This window comes from Parasteatoda tepidariorum, chromosome 5, assembly GCF_982258835.1.
Source record: "Parasteatoda tepidariorum strain Cologne lab strain chromosome 5, Ptep-v5.0, whole genome shotgun sequence".
Taxonomy (NCBI): Eukaryota; Metazoa; Arthropoda; class Arachnida; order Araneae; family Theridiidae; genus Parasteatoda; species Parasteatoda tepidariorum.
This window is the reverse complement of record NC_141759.1, coordinates 22281864-22308953: the sequence shown is the minus strand read 5'-3', so window position 1 is coordinate 22308953 and position 27090 is coordinate 22281864. Positions and strand designations below refer to the sequence as shown.

General features: G+C 29.0%; 1 protein-coding gene across 1 annotated transcript in view; it reads left to right on the top strand.

Moving 5' to 3' along the window:
• Positions 1-242: 242 nt before the first annotated feature.
• LOC107438447 (DNA (cytosine-5)-methyltransferase 3A) overlaps positions 243-27090 on the top strand; it is a 44405-nt gene continuing 17557 nt past the window's right edge. The window contains exons 1-9 of the mRNA XM_087163514.1: positions 243-362; positions 15479-15547; positions 15613-15777; positions 17405-17506; positions 19006-19102; positions 19174-19251; positions 21003-21059; positions 23905-24032; positions 26919-26983. Coding sequence (XP_087019640.1) covers positions 15491-15547; positions 15613-15777; positions 17405-17506; positions 19006-19102; positions 19174-19251; positions 21003-21059; positions 23905-24032; positions 26919-26983 — 749 coding nt within the window. The 5' untranslated portion in view covers positions 243-362; positions 15479-15490. The remainder of the gene's footprint in view (positions 363-15478; positions 15548-15612; positions 15778-17404; positions 17507-19005; positions 19103-19173; positions 19252-21002; positions 21060-23904; positions 24033-26918; positions 26984-27090) is intronic.

Here is a 27090-nt window from a genome sequence, read left to right as displayed (position 1 = left end):
GGCACACAAAAGTGCCTCGTCACAGTGGTTGAGAATCACTGTGTCAAACAAATGTAAAAAAAGATGTATCATTTTCTTGCTTCTTTCTTTAATGAATTGAGAAGATTGAAGACTGTTTGTCTGAAATATTGAAGGGGGCTTCTAGAGAATTTTTTATTGCTGAGGGGGAGCAACGCCTCCGCCGCCAAAGACTGAAGAATTATGTGATCTTCGCCCTTTTTTCCCCCCAACCGAACTCAACTATTGAAGGGGTGGAGAAAGAGAGGGAAAGCATGCTTTCAATCCGTTTTGTTTTATTTTCACAACCAAACTGATCCTGCTAGACACAAGGCTGTTACACAACTACAATCTGAGATATAAAGGTATTTAAGATTCTCTATTTATTTTTCATGACTATTATACCAAATATATTTCTTCAATCACAATGCTTTTGATAGGGAATATGCATTTGTCTGTTTTTAGATTTTCGATAAGCAAATTTGATTGCATGCAATTAATGTTAAGTGAATTTTTTTAGCTTCAGCCAAACCGCTTGGCTTAAACTGTATTAAAATTAAGCGTTAAGAAAACTAAAAATTGACAAACTTGTAGTTTTAAATTTACTTATTGAAAACAACAAATCGTATTATTTATTGCAATGAAGTTTAGAGAAAAATTTTATAGCAGTTCTAAAAATTATCAATCTTATGATGCGAGCCTTTAATATTCTACCTCTTATGAAATATATTGTGCTGACAAATAATACATAATCATCAAAAGTTTGTTAAGAATAAACAAAATAAATAAGATATATAAAAATAAAAGTTTAGATTAAAAATTTAACCAAAAATCCAAGATGGCAAGGGTAGAGACCTCTTAGGAAAAATATATTGACCATTCGAGTTCATTGGACGAAGAGCTTTTGCAACTCATGTATTGTGGTGTTTTAAAAAGTCTATCCGGGGAAGGAAAAATAATGGTCAATGGGAACCAGTGATCACAATAATGCGATTACAATTGTCTTTTTTGTAAAAAAGTGTCATTATGCATGAAATTCAATTATGCTCAAATGCGGGTTAATTCCACCAGAAAGGAAGACAAAATTTCCCCAATACTTGGACCAGGAGTTCACTTGTCTTCTGGATTGGGTTCAAAATTACAAAGCTACGGAGTTGAACATTAGTAGTCGTAAACTTAAATATGCTGTTCAACGATGGTTATAAAATAAAATAAAATCTTTTTGAGGGAATTTTCCTGGTTTGGTTGTGATGTGATTTAGTATTTTTGGTCTTTGGCATTGCATACAGGTTCGAGCCCATTGTCTACAATCTTGGTCTACATATTTGATAAACGAATTGATTAATTTTGTAATAGATATGATACCTAGTTGTGATAAATGATAAATTGAATTAAAAATTTCTCTTCTAAGCTTTAATAAAATGTTTGAGATATCTCCTTTGGGGTTTTGCAGTTCGGAATCAGGAATCATAAGTTTTTTGAAAATTAAGGAGTCTCTAAAAGTCTTTCTTGTTTTTTGACGATTTCTTCATATGATCGGAAAATAAATGGTTTGGATAACGGGTTTGTCGGTGAGCTTTTCTAAAAAGGACATTAGAATGCGCATTTAATGGATAAAACCACCTAGTTCGAAATGTGCGTTTACGAAAATGGCTCAAAATGCGTGTTTATGATAATAGCTGTGCTTTTGCAACGTTAAGCAGTGATTTTAAAAAACCGCAAAGCAGCTAAGAAAAAGTTGTGTGAAGTTTTATGTTTTAATATGCATAAATTGTCATCTACAAGTTAAATACTAAATCTTTTAAATATTAGACTACTACTAATTTTAAGCATAATTGTTGAACAACTTTAAAAATTTAATACATTACGCAAAATAAAAAGAAGTGCTTTAATAACTTTATATAATATTTGAATTTTAACTGGCAATAATGAATGATTAAGGGGACTAATATTAAACAGAGCTTAAAAATTAAATTAATTACAGTAATTAATCACTCGTAATCACGATTACAACTTAAAATACTTTTGATTAAAACTGTAATCGTGATCACACTGACGAATTACAATAACCTATTACTTGTAAGATTACAACTACGCATAGTTTTGATTACTGTAACAGTGATTATAAGTAATCTGAATGAAAGTTATCATGATACACGCAATAACCATTACTTGCTACAAGATCAAAAGTAATCAAAATGTACGATTACAACTAAATACGATTGTATATTGCGTGTATAATACGAAACAGATTAAATAATGATAAATTTTATGCGTATTTACAATGACATACGTAAAAATGTGTCTATGTATAAACTTAATGTATTTACCTAAAATACATGTACGTAAGTATATATTTAATATATAATTCAGAGGCTTCCGGACCCCCCACTAATTGGAAAGCCAGGGTCCATTATTTTGAGAAAATATTTCTGTTTTGTTTCCGTAACTTTTACTTTTTTTTTTTCTCTCTATCTCTCTTTTTTTGTACATAGTGCAACTTAATGTATTGTATAATTGAAAGAAAATTAGTAAAAAATAAAATACACACAGAAAATGCACTGTATTAAAAAAATAAATTAGGTGTTCAACCAATAAATCACCGCACGACTCATAACGACTCACCACAGCTCGAATTTTTAATTTATATTGATGTAATAATTGTATTTACAGCTTACATTCCAATGATTCCCATTTTGAATCAAAACTCAATCTCAACATTACAGTTACATCAGCATTATTCAGGAAAACACTCTAGTTTAAAATCTATATATATATATTTCTCTTACACGGCGGCAAAAAAAAGCCTCATTACAACTCCCCGAATGGCAACGCTAGAAAATCGACCAATGATTGCCGCTAAAAATGTCACATGCCAAATCTAGCTGAGGTAGATCAACATATAGCGCTTTTAAAAACGGAAACTAAAATAACAATTCAGCTGCGGCAATCTCATACTATTAAGCTAGGCAGAAGTGAGTAGTCTTTGTCGATAGATCTCTATTTTAGTATTTTGTCGAAAGCGCTTTTTTTCACTAATTTATATGTTACGAATTTATTTTGACGATGTTTGATTTATATGACGAATTTATTTGTTTTATTATTGTTATTAGTTATTTATTGAAAAATGAGTCTCAGTCAATGAGTCTTTATTTGAATTCAAATTTATTTTAATGACTTAGTATTTACTAAAGAGATGTAATTTTTCTTTTTAAAAAAAAGTTGTTAAATGGATTTGAATGATTGTTTTGAATTCTTAAAATTTTGTGCATTTGAATGTACCTAAGATAGTAGCGAGCGAAGCGATCTTGGTTTGCGAAGCAAACCATATAAGATTGCGTAGCAATTTTCGGGGGTTGTCGAGCGTTAGCGAGCAGGGGGCGCAGCCCACTAGTTTTTATTTATTTTCTGTCGGAATACCAGTTCAGCTCATGAGGTAGAAAATAGAAAAGTAAATAATCAGTAAATCGATATTAAACAGCATGTACAGGCATCTACCAAAGCTGTTAATAAAGTTAAAATAATTAAATTTATTTATTTATTATCATTTGTTGCTCTTTCCGAGGACTTAATGTTAGATTAAGCAAAACACATTTTGAAGAAGTTCAATGAAACAAAATAAAGATCAACAAAACATAGCTGCCTTTGATAAGGCATGCAAACTCATTTCAGTCAAAATTTACCACGGACAAATTTCCCCATTAATTTTACTCTCGAAAAAATAACTTTTGCTATTTATTTCAATAACCGTTGATTTTAAAAGATTTAATCTCATAAAAATGTTACAAAAGCTTGACTGTAAACAAAATAAACACGATACACTGTTTTAGACGTGGATCTTGCGCTAAAATGCTTTTTATGTTGTTCCTTCAGTTTATCTGATGAAACAAATAAAAAAATATTTTATTATTAAAGAATCTGCCATAAGCGACGTTTTTTTTTTAACTAAATCTAAAATTATATTTTTCAATTTTCTTCAAAAAATATTGGGAATTTTGGTTTTGAAGTCATGTTTTAAGAAGCACATTTGATGAAAAGCATTTTGAAGCAAAATGTGTAATTATTATCGCTCGATATTCGATAACTGGTTTAACTACAAATGACAAACTTCATTAATGAAAAAATATTTTCCGAGATGCAACCAAAACTATAATTATTTCAAGTAAGGCGTAACAAGTATCTTTGAGAATATTTTTCTATGAAGACGAGATAAAAGCACGACATAGCATACTTCAGGTAGACGCGTAGATAATGGAAAAATCTGTATTCCTTCTTTAAAAACTTTAATTTGTCATCAATTTTCTAAAAAATGAAATTAGCTTTAAAAAAAATTGTAGCCTTTTTATTAATGCAGAATAGGATTAATTTAAAAACAAACAATAATCTTTGCCTCTTAGGGAATGTTCTGTCATTTCGTCATATTATCCTCATCAGTTGCATGTTAACACGAATACGAATCCCACAACCCCAGATCTTTCCTTCTTTTTTGCACTACAGCAATGATCATCTTGCTTTAGTACGCTTTGTTTTGATCTTTTACCGTTAAATTCTGCATTTCATTCGCCTGTGATCATATTAAAAATTAACACTACCTATTAAATGAAATTAAACAAAAATTATCTAACTAGATTAATAAATATGTCTAAATCACGTATATCATGAACCACATATGAGCATTACATACATTAACTCAGAGAGTTGGCTAAATAATGTCATTTAGACAATTGTCTATTTTTTAAAACTCAATTTGATACTTAAATATTCACCCATATTTAATTAATACCCAAGTGATCAGAAATTTCCATCATATTCTCTTACCGATCAAATGTTGGAACCATCATCACCCCAAAGTAGGAATTTTGTCTGTTTTTTTTTTTATCGTTTTGATGGTATATTCCTGCTGATCCAACAATAATTTGTTGGAACAATCACCTTATACATGATTTTAATCAGATTTATGATGTTCCAACATATGCAAAGTATCTTGATGTGATGAATTCCTGATTAATTATTATCACATCTAACTGTTTGAACCGTAATCTCCATGACGGTTTACAAATGCAACCCCGGTTGTTGTGTTTCAGAGTGTAAAACGTTATGCACATTTCAGTGCGAAAAACTCAAATTGTGCGTGAATTTTGATTTGAATACTATTCATAAAAATAATTTTTTATGCCCAAGACCAATTTACAACAGAAGCATTTTAAATTAAACACTGAAACATTATACTGTTGAGGCAATTATTCTCTAATATAGCAGATAGTCTTGTATCAAAATAATTGCAATCCAGGCTAATTAGCAAGAAATACTAAAGAATGTAAGCCTTCAACAGCTTAACGCAATTAAAAAATTAATCAAATATTTAAAAAAATGAACATTCATGCGAAATAAAAGCAAGCATTTTCATTTAAAATCTTTTATTTAAACAGAGCATATTATTCACGCAACTTCTTTCCAACAACAAGCACACATAATCCACAATTATAATGGCCAGTCTTCATTTACAAACTTCTTCATATAGACAAACTTCCTTTATATTCCCTATATGTCTCGTATTACAACTAGAAGAAAAAACAAGAAAGAACAATCAAATTAACAGCTTCTTTAAGTAATTAATAATAATTTTTTACTACAATTCAGTTTAAAGTGAAATTCAAAGATCTGAAATAAATAAAATTAAAGAAATTTAAAATTAGCCTACTTTTAAGAAAGATGTTAGGTTAATATTTGTATCAATTTGTGACGTTTGTTTATACAAAAGGACGTAAATGCAGAAAAATTGGCAGTTATAAAATTATGAGGATGTTTGGAAATATTTGGACAAATTATGTAGATTTCTGCATCTTAGCACAATTTGTATAGTCCAAATATTAAATTTTTTTGGAACTACTTGATGTTAATATAAAATTTTATGTAAATACTCTACTTTCTTCAAAAATATTTTTTTAAACGAATAACAAATTCATAAATATTTTTAGCTATTTAGCTAGTCAACTGTTATGCAGTTTGGTCAATTATTGACAGGGAAAACGTACGCAGTGGTTTTCTACGAAAGAAATACGCATTAAGATATTGCAGTTTTAATGAAATTCGGGTAATCACATTTAACAAAATAAATTGAGTACTCATTTTCTTGTGATCTGTATCATTAAAGGGTTCCTAAAGGTGGGCTCAGTCCAATTAAATCCATCTTTTACACACCAAATGAGTTTTTTCACATTTTATTATTTTCAATTAATTTTCTTTGATTAATTGATTGCCAATCTTTCTTTTATGCCTTTTGAATCTGAATTTCGCAAAAAAATTAGGATGAACAAATTAAAATTAGCTAAATACACGAAAAAATAAATTATATGATTAAAAAAACATATTACTAAATTATGAGATCTTTATGCTGCAATAATAAATTTTTTATGCAGCAATAATAAATTTTAAAACCAAGAAAAGAAATACTAAAAGTATCGATGATTAAAAATGCAGTTTTTAACTTTTTAAATCAATATATATATATATACTAAAAAAATCAGTTGATTTAGATTTTTTTTAAAAATCATGATTTAAATCAACAAACCCTGATTATAAGTACATATAATACAGGTTTTTGCAAACTCTGCTACATTACTCCAACTCATCAAAAGTTAAGCATGAGGACTAGTTTATAATTCATTAACAAAATATTGAATAAATCAGTTTATGCTGATGCCAGAGCTCATTCTAGGCAGAAAAAAGGCAAAAGTTTAAAAAAAAGGGCATTATTATTCTAAAAAGGCAATAATTTCTTTCTATGGGCTTTACATGTTCTATTAAAAACATTGTCAATTTTTCTTTACTTTACTAAAAGTACCAAAGCAATCATATTAATTACTAATTTTTATTAATAAATTAACATATATATATCGAATTATAAAGCTAATTAGCTTAATAATTTATTTAAAATGCATGCATATATTAATAAAATAATAAATGTATGTTTTCAAGTGTCTGTAGTTATGATTTAATAATTTAAATGATTAATAATAATTATGATTTAACGATAGTGAAGTAACTGCAAGCTTTCAAAGACAAGTGCACTATTTTTCCTTTCCCATATAAATCTATGTATTGACAGCAATGACAAACTAAATAAGAAGAGTTGAAAATAAAGAAGGGTTGAGGAAAGAAAGGACAAAAAGGATATGGAGTTTATTACTTCAGGGCACTAATTTACTTCAGGGGCAACAGGGTGGATTCTTTTGATTAAAAGGGCAGCAGGGTGTTGCGCCCTGTTTACTGTAATGGGCAAAAATATAAAAAATTAAACAAATAGAACAATGCAGCTTCTTTTCTTATAAACTTAAAAAATACAATTTCAAAAAATTTCTGGTTCCTTCGAGTTTATTTTAATTTTAATTGTAGTTTTATTTTTAACTATGTCAGAAACATGTGTTTGATTAGAAAATAAATGCTCATTATTTCTTATCAAGCACAAGTTTCTGACATAGATCATCAAAAATTATTTTGCCAAAAGAAAAAAGCAAGAAAATTGATTTCATGCATTAGAAAATATAAGCAAACAAGTATGCAACATAAAAAATAATCCACACACAGACTTTTATAAGATTGTTATATTAAAAAAAGGTTATTAATTTCAGATATAAATTACACCTATAGCTACAGGATGCAAACTAATTTAAATTAAACAATTGAAACAGGAATTTTACAACTGTGCAAAACCTTTCAATATTTTACACTTGTAAGCAATTTAAAACTATCTATGCTACAAAAAAGTAAATAAAATGTAACTAAATAATGAAGAATTTAAATGTACTTCAACAATTCATATTGTTATCATTTAAAAACTATTTTGCCAATTTTTCGTTTATTGGAATTTGTTTTAAAAAATTATTAATATAAAAATTTTAAATCAATTTTCCTATTTCAAATAAGATAGAATTTTAACAGTTGTTGAATGTTGGAAAATAATAGGTATAATTATTGCTATTGCTTGAAAGAATTCGAGTAAAAAAACTAAAAGCAGTGAAAGTGGCAACAGTAAGAAAAACATATGACTCTTTAAAAATATTTTTTTAAACCATCACAAGCTTAAGTTTTAACATTTTTATCAGAAAACAAAATATATCGCTAGTAAATTTTACTTTTAAAAAAAGCGTTGTCTTTATCCTCATGTTACAGCATTTATTTCCAAAAGAAATCTCCAGCGTTTGACACAGCTTATAATTTCTTTTAATTCTTAAAATTTTGTGCATTTGAATGTACCTAAGATAGTAGCGAGCGAAGCGATCTTGGTTTGCGAAGCAAACCATATAAGATTGCGTAGCAATTTTCGGGGGTTGTCGAGCGTTAGCGAGCAGGGGGCGCAGCCCACTAGTTTTTATTAAAGAATCTGCCATAAGCGACGTTTTTTTTTTAACTAAATCTAAAATTATATTTTTCAATTTTCTTCAAAAAATATTGGGAATTTTGGTTTTGAAGTCATGTTTTAAGAAGCACATTTGATGAAAAGCATTTTGAAGCAAAATGTGTAATTATTATCGCTCGATATTCGATAACTGGTTTAACTACAAATGACAAACTTCATTAATGAAAAAATATTTTCCGAGATGCAACCAAAACTATAATTATTTCAAGTAAGGCGTAACAAGTATCTTTGAGAATATTTTTCTATGAAGACGAGATAAAAGCACGACATAGCATACTTCAGGTAGACGCGTAGATAATGGAAAAATCTGTATTCCTTCTTTAAAAACTTTAATTTGTCATCAATTTTCTAAAAAATGAAATTAGCTTTAAAAAAAATTGTAGCCTTTTTATTAATGCAGAATAGGATTAATTTAAAAACAAACAATAATCTTTGCCTCTTAGGGAATGTTCTGTCATTTCGTCATATTATCCTCATCAGTTGCATGTTAACACGAATACGAATCCCACAACCCCAGATCTTTCCTTCTTTTTTGCACTACAGCAATGATCATCTTGCTTTAGTACGCTTTGTTTTGATCTTTTACCGTTAAATTCTGCATTTCATTCGCCTGTGATCATATTAAAAATTAACACTACCTATTAAATGAAATTAAACAAAAATTATCTAACTAGATTAATAAATATGTCTAAATCACGTATATCATGAACCACATATGAGCATTACATACATTAACTCAGAGAGTTGGCTAAATAATGTCATTTAGACAATTGTCTATTTTTTAAAACTCAATTTGATACTTAAATATTCACCCATATTTAATTAATACCCAAGTGATCAGAAATTTCCATCATATTCTCTTACCGATCAAATGTTGGAACCATCATCACCCCAAAGTAGGAATTTTGTCTGTTTTTTTTTTTATCGTTTTGATGGTATATTCCTGCTGATCCAACAATAATTTGTTGGAACAATCACCTTATACATGATTTTAATCAGATTTATGATGTTCCAACATATGCAAAGTATCTTGATGTGATGAATTCCTGATTAATTATTATCACATCTAACTGTTTGAACCGTAATCTCCATGACGGTTTACAAATGCAACCCCGGTTGTTGTGTTTCAGAGTGTAAAACGTTATGCACATTTCAGTGCGAAAAACTCAAATTGTGCGTGAATTTTGATTTGAATACTATTCATAAAAATAATTTTTTATGCCCAAGACCAATTTACAACAGAAGCATTTTAAATTAAACACTGAAACATTATACTGTTGAGGCAATTATTCTCTAATATAGCAGATAGTCTTGTATCAAAATAATTGCAATCCAGGCTAATTAGCAAGAAATACTAAAGAATGTAAGCCTTCAACAGCTTAACGCAATTAAAAAATTAATCAAATATTTAAAAAAATGAACATTCATGCGAAATAAAAGCAAGCATTTTCATTTAAAATCTTTTATTTAAACAGAGCATATTATTCACGCAACTTCTTTCCAACAACAAGCACACATAATCCACAATTATAATGGCCAGTCTTCATTTACAAACTTCTTCATATAGACAAACTTCCTTTATATTCCCTATATGTCTCGTATTACAACTAGAAGAAAAAACAAGAAAGAACAATCAAATTAACAGCTTCTTTAAGTAATTAATAATAATTTTTTACTACAATTCAGTTTAAAGTGAAATTCAAAGATCTGAAATAAATAAAATTAAAGAAATTTAAAATTAGCCTACTTTTAAGAAAGATGTTAGGTTAATATTTGTATCAATTTGTGACGTTTGTTTATACAAAAGGACGTAAATGCAGAAAAATTGGCAGTTATAAAATTATGAGGATGTTTGGAAATATTTGGACAAATTATGTAGATTTCTGCATCTTAGCACAATTTGTATAGTCCAAATATTAAATTTTTTTGGAACTACTTGATGTTAATATAAAATTTTATGTAAATACTCTACTTTCTTCAAAAATATTTTTTTAAACGAATAACAAATTCATAAATATTTTTAGCTATTTAGCTAGTCAACTGTTATGCAGTTTGGTCAATTATTGACAGGGAAAACGTACGCAGTGGTTTTCTACGAAAGAAATACGCATTAAGATATTGCAGTTTTAATGAAATTCGGGTAATCACATTTAACAAAATAAATTGAGTACTCATTTTCTTGTGATCTGTATCATTAAAGGGTTCCTAAAGGTGGGCTCAGTCCAATTAAATCCATCTTTTACACACCAAATGAGTTTTTTCACATTTTATTATTTTCAATTAATTTTCTTTGATTAATTGATTGCCAATCTTTCTTTTATGCCTTTTGAATCTGAATTTCGCAAAAAAATTAGGATGAACAAATTAAAATTAGCTAAATACACGAAAAAATAAATTATATGATTAAAAAAACATATTACTAAATTATGAGATCTTTATGCTGCAATAATAAATTTTTTATGCAGCAATAATAAATTTTAAAACCAAGAAAAGAAATACTAAAAGTATCGATGATTAAAAATGCAGTTTTTAACTTTTTAAATCAATATATATATATATACTAAAAAAATCAGTTGATTTAGATTTTTTTTAAAAATCATGATTTAAATCAACAAACCCTGATTATAAGTACATATAATACAGGTTTTTGCAAACTCTGCTACATTACTCCAACTCATCAAAAGTTAAGCATGAGGACTAGTTTATAATTCATTAACAAAATATTGAATAAATCAGTTTATGCTGATGCCAGAGCTCATTCTAGGCAGAAAAAAGGCAAAAGTTTAAAAAAAAGGGCATTATTATTCTAAAAAGGCAATAATTTCTTTCTATGGGCTTTACATGTTCTATTAAAAACATTGTCAATTTTTCTTTACTTTACTAAAAGTACCAAAGCAATCATATTAATTACTAATTTTTATTAATAAATTAACATATATATATCGAATTATAAAGCTAATTAGCTTAATAATTTATTTAAAATGCATGCATATATTAATAAAATAATAAATGTATGTTTTCAAGTGTCTGTAGTTATGATTTAATAATTTAAATGATTAATAATAATTATGATTTAACGATAGTGAAGTAACTGCAAGCTTTCAAAGACAAGTGCACTATTTTTCCTTTCCCATATAAATCTATGTATTGACAGCAATGACAAACTAAATAAGAAGAGTTGAAAATAAAGAAGGGTTGAGGAAAGAAAGGACAAAAAGGATATGGAGTTTATTACTTCAGGGCACTAATTTACTTCAGGGGCAACAGGGTGGATTCTTTTGATTAAAAGGGCAGCAGGGTGTTGCGCCCTGTTTACTGTAATGGGCAAAAATATAAAAAATTAAACAAATAGAACAATGCAGCTTCTTTTCTTATAAACTTAAAAAATACAATTTCAAAAAATTTCTGGTTCCTTCGAGTTTATTTTAATTTTAATTGTAGTTTTATTTTTAACTATGTCAGAAACATGTGTTTGATTAGAAAATAAATGCTCATTATTTCTTATCAAGCACAAGTTTCTGACATAGATCATCAAAAATTATTTTGCCAAAAGAAAAAAGCAAGAAAATTGATTTCATGCATTAGAAAATATAAGCAAACAAGTATGCAACATAAAAAATAATCCACACACAGACTTTTATAAGATTGTTATATTAAAAAAAGGTTATTAATTTCAGATATAAATTACACCTATAGCTACAGGATGCAAACTAATTTAAATTAAACAATTGAAACAGGAATTTTACAACTGTGCAAAACCTTTCAATATTTTACACTTGTAAGCAATTTAAAACTATCTATGCTACAAAAAAGTAAATAAAATGTAACTAAATAATGAAGAATTTAAATGTACTTCAACAATTCATATTGTTATCATTTAAAAACTATTTTGCCAATTTTTCGTTTATTGGAATTTGTTTTAAAAAATTATTAATATAAAAATTTTAAATCAATTTTCCTATTTCAAATAAGATAGAATTTTAACAGTTGTTGAATGTTGGAAAATAATAGGTATAATTATTGCTATTGCTTGAAAGAATTCGAGTAAAAAAACTAAAAGCAGTGAAAGTGGCAACAGTAAGAAAAACATATGACTCTTTAAAAATATTTTTTTAAACCATCACAAGCTTAAGTTTTAACATTTTTATCAGAAAACAAAATATATCGCTAGTAAATTTTACTTTTAAAAAAAGCGTTGTCTTTATCCTCATGTTACAGCATTTATTTCCAAAAGAAATCTCCAGCGTTTGACACAGCTTATAATTTCTTTAACAAAATTTTCCTCTTGTTTCTAATTCTACAAAAAACACACATTTTTTTAAAATCTTATTTTCAAAATTATTTGGAAAATATTCGATTTTGAGAGTTTATTAATCCTGTTACTAATCCAATTATGCAGCAGCAATCTATCACTTCGAAAAACTACAGTACTTTTTTGTTGTTGTTAATTTAATGAATAATTTTTCATTCATTTAAAATACCCTAAATTTGAAATCTAAAAGAAAATGCGCACAGATTTCTCTCTGTTCAAAACGTCCTTGAAAAAGTCAAGTTCCTTGTGGTAGAGGAAGTGCATTGGGGGAACAGGAAATGCATAAATCTTTCAACAACTTCACCAGCTTCCTTTCATTTCTCTGACAGTTGGGATATTATTTTTAAAGAATTTTGCTCATAATCCGACATTATATTCACACTGTTATGGTAACTGGCACTCTTTTATTAGGTTATATACCAAGTATACAATTATAGTATCTTAGATAGCCCTTAACTCATTTTAAAAACTAAGTTTAAAAAGGATAAAGTGGTAAAATTTTGCAATTATGAAAATCAATAACAATAATAATTAACTTTATACGACTATTAAATAATAGTTAACTTTAAAAATAATAACTAACAGTATAATATCAAGAAGCATGCTGAAACGACTACGTGTAATACTTTTTAAACTTAATTTATATATAAAAAAAAAATTTCTTTCTGATTAATTAAATGAAAAAATTTCAGTTTTTTTTTCTGCAATAAATCTTTAATTTATTCTTTTCTCCTTTCACGTTATTTTTTATTAGTTTTTATTCACAATGTTTGGTAAAACTTGCTTTGTATTATTTCTTTACTAGTTAAATACCTGTTCTTCGTCCGGGGTAAAACAATAAACATAAACTACACAAAAATTGAATATGTACTGAACAACACAAAAAAATCGAAAACAAAACTTAAAGACAAATACCGACGCAATAAATAAAACTAAAATTATTTAATGTTTTTTGTTTAGTTATTATTATTTGTTACCTTTCTTCGTGCTTTTATGTTATTAGATTAAACAACATCCGATCAAGATAAAAATTAACAGTTTCATCTGGCTCAAGCATCTCATGGCAGGTTACTTTTTGTCGGTAGACGGAAAAAAAGGTCCCGGTAAAAATGGTACCTCCATAGGGAAAATCTGTAGGGATATTTCCCTTCTCGCTTTCTGGGCAGCATGGATGCTTCTCGCTGTTACAATGAATATTCTTTTTATCTGTAATAATTCAGATTAGATCATTGAGGTAAGGAGAAGGGTAAGGGGGGGGACTTATGGGCTGGTTGTATTACGCTTTTTTTTAAAAATTTTATTTCATTTCTTTATTCTTCTTTGATTATTTTTTAAAACGGGAAGATACTATTTAAATTTTTCAATAATGTTTTACTTTTTCTTTGTAATTTTTTTAAGTGAAAAATGTGTTATTTTCTATTTTAAATTATATTTTGTGAAGAAGTTGCTAATGTGAGGCTTAAAGTAGCCAATCGGGGAAGTTGGGAGGATTTATGTGTTGGATGTTTATTCGTGATTGGAGGTGAAAGTATTGGTCCTTTTTAATTAGTTGAAAACGCGCGACACGAAAAAAGAAAAAAAAAAAACATGCACGGAACGGCAAAAAGCGCTCCAATCTAATCTTCTCATTTCAAATATTTTCCCCTACAGAATTTTCCCTACACAGGTACCTTTTTTACCGGGACTTTTTTTTCCCGGGACCTTTTTTTCCGTACCTTTTTTTCTGGAACCTTTTTTTTTTCAGGTACCTTTTTTTCCGGGACCTTTTTTTCCGTACCTTTTTTCCGGTACCTTTTTTTTCTAGAACCCTTTTTGATCTTAACTTTCGTGGTACCGTAAAAATATACAGTATTCCTGCAGCTATATTCGATGCTTACAAAATACTTTGTACCTATATTGGTAACTATTGAAACTGCATCAATAAGTAGCTATTATCAAAACAAAATATCATTGGTGTCAATAATAGTATGGTGACTTGTTATGGTCTCCCGTAACGAGTAAGTGCACTTTCTCCATTAATTTTGCGTTTAAGACCACAGCTGTTTTTCCTCATTTCAATTAGTATTTATTCCACAAGTAATTAAGAAGCATTGACGTCAGTAATAGTTTGTTAATTTTTTACGACATTTTAAGCGAATTAGTAACATATCGCCATTAATTTTGCCTTTCAGTACATAGCTTATTATTTTAATCCAATTACAAAAATTAATTATTATTGGTTATTGACAACAACAATAATTTAGTATCATTACTTTTTAATTTAGATAACTGTTGATTATAAATTATTTAGTTTTATAGAAACACGATTTAAAAGCTTTACTATAAAAATATACACGTGACTTCAGATAACCTTAAAAATACTAATAGGTCACGTATATGCTGTGACGTTGATCCTTCAAATTACCAAAGATTTACTAAAGATGAAAAATAATTAATTATTATAGAAAGCGCAATGAACAACCATTTTGATTAGCAAACGTCAGTGATGTTATCTTTAAATTATTCAACAAAACTAAACTGTTTATAGTTTATTTTAAAACATAGGCTTCTGCTAAACCAATGAAAAAAATTTCATTTTTTAAATGTGCCTGAATCAAAAATATAATTAAAAAATCAAAAATCCAGTTTTGTTTACAATTGTACTCATTTAGCTTCACATTAAATGTCGTATTTGTAGAGTCTTCTGACACATAAATTCTTCATTTCATTATGTATGTATAAGAAGATAATTGTACGTATTTTGCTTACAGAGGTCAGGAAAAATGTCTTCCACAAAAAGAAAAAATAACGAGTCTCTACTTTCTCAACAGGCAATTAGTGTGAGTGAAATTTAGTTTTGAAATTTTCAAATGTTCTCTTTTAAATGAAACCCTGTTTGTTTTAGGCTACCACTATTCCCATTGGATGTGTAGTATGGGTGGTGTCTGAGTCAAGTGGTGATAAAGAATGGTGGCCAGCGATCACCCTACGCTTCACGGATTGTTATCAGAAACCACCCGAAGAGGACCATACGTGGATATTTTGGTTTGCTGACTACAAAATATCAAAAGTGAGTATTTTCTTAACTTTATTTTGAATAAGTTTATTTTTGAAGCTTTTATGTTCAAATAACTGCAGAGAATTCGGTTACGTAAAGATCTTATTTACTTCAATTCAGCAAAAAGCCTTTTATTATACAACTAATGAATTTTAAAAATTGATTTCTTACTGATCACTAGGCTCAATTTTCACAGTGTTAATGAGAGCCCTTAATATTTAATTTTAGAATTCATACTAAAAAATGTGAAACATGTTGGCGGATTAATATGTAAGTGAAACGAATCCCAATGTGGAAGGCGTGACATCATTTGTTTTGCCGGTGGAAAAAAGTAACTGGAACAATCAGGCTCAAAACGTCAAAGATTGTCGGAGGTCGATGGTAGAAGTATCGAATAATTATAACAATGTGGAATAAAACCTCTTATTTAAACTCTTACTTTTATCTGAACATCTTTTCTTTATTGAACATCTTATTCAAACATTACGTTCGACATCAAAGCTTTTTTTAATTTCCCTATAGGGCAGAATGCGATTTGAGTATAACGATATTGGAATCTAATGATTCCCAATAAGAAAGGTGGGACTCAAAACATCAAAGTTGTTTTGTTCGCTGAAGAAAATAGAGAGTACAATTTTACCCACGCTTCCATGTGAAAATTAATTTTGTTTTTATTCAACGTTTCCTTAGTATTGATTCGACTATTTATATTAGGTTATTCCGAAAGTAATTTTCCAACATACGAGTTAATTGTCCCACCGTGTGAACTGAATTAACACGTTATCGCCGGGGTGACCCACCAGTGGGTCACGCTAGATTGTGTCATCTTGGCAGCGTACCGGAGTAAAAACTGGTAACAATAAATTTCATTTTTTAGTTTTTTTCCGGGAATAATAAAAATCCATAACTACTAATTGTTTTTAACGGATGCAATTTTTATATTGAATTGCTTCTTCCCCGTGATAAATTTCCTCACAGTGAATTGTTATTGTTGAGAATAGATTAACTTCTCCCGAATATTATCTAATATTGAAATAGTTCTTCTACCAGTATTTTCACTTTTCTCGGCTTGAACGTGTTAAGCCACATAATCAGTACATATATGAGTGAAAATTTTTGATTAATTTAGTTTTTTTGCCCTTTCAAACACAATTTTACTCTACACAATCATATACTTTCAAAACGGTAAAATTACAATTCAAGCGAGGAAAGAGAAGATGTAGTGCCAAAACGAAATTTCAAGCAATAAAGGCATTAATTGTTTCAAAATACAACTCGTGAGAGACCATTTATGATCATCTGAGGTTTATTCTCTAAGTTGGAAAGAAATTGCTTTGTGATGCAAGACCCATTTTTGAAGCGACGAGAAATGAGTTGTCAAATGTCAGCAAAATGTTTTAGTCGGTAAAACCTTTACTCCAAAATCGTCTGGATCAGTTCTTATGCTCGTGGAAATATTATGCTACTGCCAAAAATATGGCAAAAGGTATGAAATATTTATTCACTAAACATCCGATTCTTACTTTCAATACTTTCCGACTAACCGAAATATTTGTTTGCAATTATTAATTACTTCACAGGGATTATTCTAACAACTAAAAGGCAGTATAATATTTATACTAGTTTATTTTTACTTTAGGTATCCGTACAAGATATCATTGAATTTACTGCTGGCTACACCGATTTAATCGGCAGAGTTATCAATGAAACTCATTTAAAGGCATTGAATGAAGCTCTACAAGTAAGTATTTCTTTAATAGGAATTGAATATAAAATGTCGTCAAAAATGCATAATTTTTTATGTGATTTTAATGTCAAATAATATTACATACATCTCTGACACTTATTTGCATATCGGATAATCGAATAACCCTCTTATACGAATTAAGTTTAACGGAACCAAACCATTATATATTAAACTAATGTTAAATTTCCTCGTTTAAGCGGATACTTGTTGTTTCTACTCCCCTCTTAATTGCACTAAGAAGAGGTACTATAAATTAAAAAAAATTTTTTTTTAAGAAATGTTTCACCAGTTAGAATTTAATTTCCATTTTTCAGTCAGAAAACTAAGAATACAATAGGTGATTTTTTTTAATAGGGACTTCCTGTTCATTTGTTGCTCTACATAGGTATTGGGGGTATAGTGTAAGAATAAACCTAACCTAGCTGGCAGTTGAAGTAAATAAATTGTTGTTATAAGTATATGTATATTCAGGAAGCTATCAGGGAAATGAAATTCTTCATTGTTGAATTTGGTTATTTTTATTTGATGCGAAATATTTATGGGATTTTTCATGGATGCATATCCTTTTTATAATTCAATCATTATACTGTTATTTAGAAGGAAAAAAAAAGCATTTACTTGAAATTTCTTTCATCGCATGCACTTCATTTCCATTGTTTCATAAAAATAGCGTTAAAAACATTAAATAAATAATGGATTATTAATTGAATGAAAATTTAATTACTTGTTGTGGAAATAATAACTGGTTTAAAAAAAAAACAATTCTTATTCGGCCCTTTCCGTGAAACCAATTGGAAACCACTGTGCGGCTATTCTATTTCGAAGATAAATTTATTTACAAAATAACAACTCGTGATTGCATTTCGACTATATTTTAGAAGCGATTTTTAGAAACGATATTTTAAGTTACGAAATCACACAAAAAAACGCACTTTCTCTGAATGAATACACTTTTTTTCGATGGATTCTATTTTTTTGGGCTATATCATCACTTCCTACATCAAGAAGCCTCCACACGATTTTTTATAAGTTGTCCGCGCAGACTGTTTAAAAAGTGAAGCAGTTGTGCGCATGAACCCAAAACCTTTTATGAAAGCAATTGAGAGAAATTTATCTTATATACTTGAGAATTGAATCTGTAGTGGTTGATAAGTGAATGAGGCAGACCAATAATATTCATAAATTAAAAAAATTTTTACTCATATATTTGCTACCACTTTCTTATTTTAACTATATTCTGTATTAAATGACTCGTTCGGTAAGTGGATATCCTTCACAGTGGCCTGATCGGACTACCTATAAAAAACCGTGTGAAGGCTATTACTCCCAATAGCTTAGTCCATAAACTAAACTACTCGGACCATATTTTTAGTTTGGGACCTCCAATTTGAAGATCGTAAATTTGAATACGACGCAAAAAAGTAATATTTATTCAGAGTACGTTTTTTACGTTGAAAGTATGTTTTATTTTACAAATTTTGTATTTCATTCAGATTTTAGCGCAGAGAAGCAACTTGGACTACCAAAATTCCGAAGAACTTACTAACTGGGCAAAAAGTGATTTTGAGGGAATAATTCGCGAAAGCAATGGTATAAAATTTTCTTTTTTTTTTAATAAAAAAAATTCAATGTTGTGATTTTTATTTTATTTATTTTTTTAGACCTTCCAGATATGGTATTGAAGAAATTGGAGCGAAAGGATTTGGGAAAAGAGTTTTCAGACGACAACAAATCGGAAGGTAAGCATTATGCATAATGCTATTTTATTTTGATCCCAATCCTCCATACATATTTTTATAATTCCTTGTTGTTCCAAATTTATCTACACATTTGAGGTTTCAAATTATTAAAGCATTATCAAATCTAAAATTAATGACTCACTGCTGATTCCAAATGAACTGGTAAGTTAATATAAATTTAAATACATACATATCTGAAATTCTTATCGAAGTTTGAGTTTTCTCTTGATTAAATCATTCACAACTGCTCTTCATCGATCGACCTTGATCTCTGGGAACCATTCCATCTTTTGAAAAATTCGATCTTTTTATAATGTATGGATAATATTCTAATTTAATTGTTATATTTTTTAATCTGAGTTTCCTGCCAAACCCTTCCTGTGTTCTTTTATTAACTCATGCAAGCTTGTTTCTCTTTCCCTACTGGCTAGTCTCGTTACTTTTCTTCTATCATTCGGTGTTCAGATGCTCTTTTCGGAACTGGTTTTGAAACGAAACTATATAACCATTCCTTTACCTTTATTCGTGCTTTATGCACTTCTTCTTTATTCGCGAGTGAAGAATTTGTGAACAAAAATCCTTAAATATCCAGAAAAAAGTGTTTGTGATACACTTCCTCTCTATTTTATTTGGCAATCAAACGAATATTGTTAATTTTAAATTCGTCACCTTCTGTGGTGACTTTTTTTAAGAAAAAATGTTTTGTTTTTCTTTGTTCAAATATTGATTCGAATAAAATTCATTTTTTAAAGAATTTTCTTATTGTTTAAATATTGATTTCAATAAAATTCATTTTTGAAAGGATTTTTTCATTGTTTAGATATTGATTTGAATAAAATACATTTTTTGAAAGGAATTTTTCATTGTTTAGATATTGATTTGAATAAAATACATTTTTTGAAAGGATTTTTTTGTAAAATCAGACATTTGAAGGCCTAAAAGTAATTTCAACTTTTGCTGGAGGAAGAAACTAAATAACTTTTTCTATAAAATATTTTGCAAGTTTTAAGGTAGATTTTTTTCGTATCTGTTCACGCCAACTGTTTTCACCAAGGGGATTTTGCAGTCCTTCTAGGATGTTTTGTTTAAGTTTCTCCTGGGCCCGAAATGTGTCAAATCTTTGCTTTTATTTTGGCGTATATACCGATACTTCCAAGTTTAAATATGTTCATCTACTTTTTTCCTGACTTATTCGTGATAAGAATTTACTTTAAAAAGGAATTTTTCAAAAGGTTCACAGTCTTTTTTTTCTTTCTTCTTCTCTTAAGTCATTAAGTATTTTTTGCAACATTTTTTTAATGAAAATAAAAGGTGTTCCTTTCCGTAATGAATCCATAATGATTTCCTAGTCTTAAAAATCTTTTTTTTTTTCTTCTTTTTTCTCCTTCTTTGAAACTGAAAGCAAAATATATAAATATATGCAGTCGCATACTTGAACGATGAAGTAGCAGAAACTTAATTACAATCAGTCAAATCAAAATTGATGAAGGTAGAGTTTAAAACTTAAAAAAAAGTTTGATTTCCAGGCTTAGATGTTTTTAACCCCACTTTCCTTAGTGATTCAATGGAGTTTTATTTTTCACTTTTTATATTTTTGCTTAAATCGCCATCGATATAAAATTGTGGTCTTTGTAGAACATACTGTAAGTTAAATATAAATTACAATTAAAGAAAATCAAGGAAATATTTAAGCGTTCTTCTTTTTATCTTATTGTATAACTGTAAAAGAAATGTCTTAATTCCTTCTTTAGGTTATTCTGGTGTGCCTATCTTTGAAAAAATTGAAAATGGGCTGATAGATATCGAGAGTAAGTTATGTATCTTTATAAATTCACTCATTAAATTTTATCTTATTCATTATTAACTGACTTGCTGAAATGTAGTTTGAAAATTAAATTAATACTAGTTAATATATATATATATATATATATATATATATATATATATATATATATATATATATATATATATATATATATATATATATATATATATATATATATATATATATATATATATATATATATATATATATATTTTTTTTTTTTTTTTTTTAAATTTTTTAAAATTAATTTTGCTTTTTGCGTATTTCGCCATTTACATTCTTTAGAACAATATAAAAAGTTATAAACCTTACTGTTCGTACGACTATTATTGAATAAAATAGTAAAAATAATAAACATTCGCTAAAAGTTATTTTTTGCTTGGAATTTTCCTTAACCCTTTGACGGTTATGAACGAGTTCAGCTCGCAATCGAATCGTGCCTCATAATGAGCGCAAACGAGTTCCGCTCGGGAGCAAGATTTTGACCGTAATGGTTAGTAACGAGCACTACTCGCGTAGTGAAATTTTTCCCCAATGCGCGCTGACGAACTGAGCTCGTTCGCCATTATTATTCTGCATTGACTACGTTAAAAACGAAAAGTACGTAAGAACTGTTATTTATGTACTACGAATACTTTAAGAAATTTTTAAAACGCGTGAGGCGAGCTATCTACCGCATCCAGAGATGCCTACTTGCTCCGCTTTGTAAAATAGTATTTCCTAGTGATAGCGAAAGTCAAGTTACTTTCAGTTTAGTATTTTTCCTTTTAAGCAATTTTTTCACCACTAAATATCAAAAACTATAAGTAACATATGAAATGCAACGTTAAAGCAACAATCTACTGGTTACTCCATTAAAAAGTAGGCGTAACTGTCCATCTCCAACGAAATTTTCTACATAATTTGCTGCCACTTTATTTTAACAATTCCAGAAGACGGAGCTGTTGGCATCGCCAGAGAAGGGTGACATTTTTGGAAGAACGGAGGTGGAAAACAGATGCCAGTTTCGACTACTGTTTGCATGTAATACTGCGCGAATTAATGAAACGGAAACTGCTCATTTCCCTAACCGTCAAAGGGTTAAATAATCGTATTTCATAATTTTGTTAAAAAAATTTTCAACTTCCTTGAAAAATTCTAGAGATACTGCGAAAAGGAAAATTAACATTAAGGGATCCACATTTTTGACCGTTCTTCTGATCAAACGATTGGCAGCATATTTCCCAGATTGTGGCTACCTCCTATATTTTGGAAGTCAAAAATCAGAAGCTGTCCAAAAAATATTATGTTTATTCAGAGAAAGTACGTTTTTGTAAGTTAAAACATCGTACGCACTAATTAATTAGCAAATTTGGGGTTACTCCCTTGAACTATTAAGTCCTAGAACGTGAGTCAGGTTGGTCAATTTTTTTTTGTTTTCTTTTGTTGAGGTCTGTATATATACAAAGAGTCGTACATACGTTATAGGGTGATAGAAGATCGGAACGCAAAGACCATTTATCACGAAACAAAGACAGAAAGAATGAAAAGAAACCTATAAAATGAAGAAAAACATTTTATCAAGCCACTCCAACCACCACATTTTCCCCCTGAGCCACAGTAGCTCCTAAGACAAATCAATACTGAGGAAAGTGAGTCTCTAAACACAAAAACCTTTTTTATTTCAAGAGAAGACATAGAGAAATTGAAAGGTATTTGTTAAAAACACGGCAAATTTAATGATGCAATTTAACTGTCTTAAAATTTTCCCACAATACTTTCCTCACTAATGATTAGACAGATTACAACAAAACCAATCTTTAAGAATATCCCCTTTCTGTATAAGCATATAATTACAGTTCAGAAACAAAGCCCTACGTTATAGGTCATATATTTAATTTTATTTTTAAAATTTTACTCTATGTTTTATTCTCTGTGCGCATAACAATACTAATGATTATATGAGTAACCTATTTTCATGAAAAAATCATGAAAATAAATTATTGCCCTTATATTTAAGATTTTTTATTTTTACTACTCACCCCAAATCGCAACCTTTACCTATCCTCCATGCATCGTTCAATTCGTGGACAACCTCTTTTTTCACCGAGTAATTAACACGTTCACGCCGGGGTGACCCACCGGTGGGTCACGCTAGATTGTCTCATTTGGTGGCTCCTCACGGAAGTAAAAACTGGTAACAAATAAATTTCGTTTTTTAGTTTTTTTCCGGGAATAATAAAAATCCATAACTACCAATTGTTTTTAACGGATGCAATTTTTATATTGAATTGCTTCTTCGCCGTGATAAATTTCCTTACAGTGAATTGTTATCGTTGAGAATAGATTAACTCCTCCCCAATATTATCTAATATTGAAATAGTTCTTCTACCAGTATTTTCTCTTTTCCGTCCCGCTCTCAGGCGCAACACCCAGCGTGAACGTGTTTTTGCTAAACAAAAAAAAAAAAAATTTCTAGTTTCAGATGCACAACTGAAGAAATCCTATGAGGAAGTCCAAATAATGCGTAGAATCGGACCTCTAGTTCTAGAAAGATTAAAGTACTGTCAAAACATGCAAAAGAATTTAACATAAGCAATCCTACTCGTCCTCGATTCCTAAATAGTCTCCTAAACTGATTTTTAATCAAAGAAATTCCTAACTTAATTTTTGCCTGGATTAGACTCTCAAATCTTGCAATTTCGTGTGTGAAAATTCTATTTTTAAATCAAAAGTTAGTCATTAATTTTTTTTACGTATGCAGAAGCTCAAAATGAATGATTATTAAAATTTGATTCGGACCACCATGAAACCCGCAATCAATGAAGGTCATTAACTTTTCTCCTTAGAAATGTGCATCGCATGCCGTAAAGAAGATGCAGAAGTCAAACATCCATTCTTCAAAGGCGGGCTTTGTATTGCTTGTAAAGAAAATTGGATGCAAACTATATTTGCTATTGGGGATGACGGCAAAAACGTAAGTAACGTTTTTTAAAACTCTTCAGGATCTTCACAATTTTTGAAATGGGGAGAGAATCTATTTTTCACCCAATGAATAACTTCAGAAAATGCCAAAGGTAGCAGTAAATAGCTATTTTCTTTGGAGTTCATTTGATTAGTTCTCATCGAGTTTATTTTGGAACACAGAACTCGGCTATCCGTAAGTACAAATGTTCAAGCGTGTGAAGTTTTGCCACCCACCGTAAAAATGGTTGTATGAAATGGTGGCTTCACAATAAATTCTGGTAACGCTGATAAATTTCTTTTTTAAAAACCGAAAATGTGAAGAAAGATATGACTCATGGGTGAAAGCCCTTATATAGCAAGACGGAAAAGAGAAAAACCTGGTACGTAAAACATTTCATTCCAGCATTTTTTTCGAAAAAAATGAAATATCTGTAACTATCAAGATTTCTTTTATAATTCTGGCATATATATAAAACTGCTTCTTTTCCAAGATAAAGTAGATATTGTTGAAAAATTTAAAAAAAGAGTAAGTAAACTCCTCCCCAAAACTAGCTATAACTGAAATGATTTTACTACCAGCCTTTCCTCTTTTCCGTCTTGCTTTCACCCCTGATATGACTTTATAAAGGGTTCATGAATAACAAAATTAAATAAATTTTTTTTTTAAATAGACTAAAAAAAGAAGGATTTACTTTTGTTGCATTTAAAAACCTATCATTCTTAAGGGGGGACCCCACCCTAAATAATTCAAAAATTCGAAAAAAGTTTTATTGCATTTTTCGAATCATTGTACCCTTCCTAATGTCTGTCTAAAACGATTTCTCGGTACCTAACTTCGTTTGGAAGTTATACAGGAAAATAGAGAGTCGTCGCTAAGCAAGTAGAAAGGACCGCTCGGCCGGAATAGGAGGGGCGACATTCTTTTTGTGTCTCATCCATTCAGTTGTCTGAATATAGAAACTTATTGTAGGCCATTTATCGACCATTATATATCTATGAAATTAAACGTTTTCCTCTACCATAAGTCAAAACTTTAAGCACGTTTTTTTCAAAACGCTGTTTTTTGACCTGGACTAACGTTTTTCACATGATCTATACAACGAAATAAGCTGTTTTTTTTATTTTGAATTACGCAAAAATATATTCTTTAGAAAGTAGCATAGGATAATTTTGATATTTTTATATTTCGATTTTATAATAGTATTTTAATGAATATTTTTTTAATGAAAAACTTAACTTTTTTAAGTTGCCGCCATTTTGGTAATTTTGCGAATATTAAAAAACCGCTATGCTACTTTTTAGATAATTTCTTTATGTTTCAGAAAATATAATCAAAATCGTTTTCCTATGCTTCAGGACTCCATGAGGCCAGTGAGACCAGCCACACACGGAGCTGCCACCAACTTATTTTTTATTATTTTGTAAAAGAAAATTTTTTAAAATAGACTTAAATTGTAGCTAAATAACATAAAAAAACAAGGAGTCTTTGCATTGTCTCTATTACTTAAAAAAAACTCAAGAGAAACGTTAATATTTTACCATCTCAGGGTGGGGGCCCCCCTTAAGTGATTACGGAAGTGATAAGCCTGTTTAAGATCTGTCAAAATTCTTTTCTTCTTTTTATTCCACTTGATTAGTATTGTTTTGAAGTTCTTAGTAATTTCATTTTTATAAGTTATTAAGTATTTTTTTTTTTTTTTTTTTTTGCATATGTCAAAAAATGGTGCCTCGTAACATCACGTATCACTTAGTTATAATTGAAATTTGAGCTAGTTGGAAAGTGTGTAAAATAAAATTGATTTATTTATAAATGCTGCTTGTCGCTAGCAAAAAACAATTGAAATTTGAGATGTGATCTTTATTAAAGGAATAATCGCTATGAATTCTACTCGATGATTAAAACTTGCATTTTCGTTTTAGCTCTAGCAGAGATTTGGGATGATATTTTTTAGGAGTTTTGGGAATACAGTAGAAATTTAGCAGCAGGGGGTCTACCGAAAATGGTAAAACTTCGAAAGTGGTCCACGAGAAAAAAAAAATTGGGAACCTCTGCTCTAGTTAATTTGAACGAGGTAGAGAACTCGACTGACAAGTTCCTCATGAAATTTATAAAACATGATGAAAGAATTATTTTTATTCAAGTTAATTGAAGAAATATAGTACCTTGAAAAAAAAAATTACCATTTGTTAGAAATTTAATACAAGGAGACATCATATGCCTAAATATTAAAAGTTACATCCTTTCTCTATCAGTTAGTTCCCATTTCAATAATAATAAAAAAAAAAGTTTAAGCCTTTCATAAGTGAAAGGCAGGAAAAATTTGAATTTGAAAAATTTTGAATTTGGTCCACTACGCATATCTGAAGTTTGTAAAAGTGCCACGCTAGGTAGGGATGAACAAGGAAGCTTTTTAGCTAATTTTAATTTTTTTATAATTAATTTTAGTTCTTAATTTAATTTTTTAATTAATTTTAATTAAAAAATTATTAATAATTTAATTCTTTTAATGCATTTGTGCGTACTCTAATGACAATGAGAGTAATAATAAAAGAGGAGTGATTTGGATGTTGTATAATGTTTTCTTGGATTTTCCTTCCTCACTGCCAAGTGCTGCTATTTTTATGGTCAAAAATATCGTTTCAACTTTATTACAAATGATAACTGATGAAAAATAGAATGTATTTCCCATTAAAAATTTCGAAGTTCAGCAATTTTAACTGTTATTATTTTTTTTACTTCGTTTAAATATAAATTTTTTCACCTCCTTTTTGCATAAATTTTAGGCAAGAAATCTATAACACATGAAACACCATACATATATTTGACGTCTTCATTTATTTAATTGCTAAATCCAATGATCTTGCTTACTAAAGTATTTATTATTTTTTTTTTCAGTTTTATTGTCTAATCTGTGGAAATCTAGGAAATTTAGTCCTGTGCGATAAGGAGAATTGTGAATAGTAAATAACTGCTTTAATTTATTTCTGTTTTCTTTTCAAACGATATTTGTAAGTATTTAAAATTTTACAGCGATTTTTAATAATATTCAATTCATAACTGTTAGGTG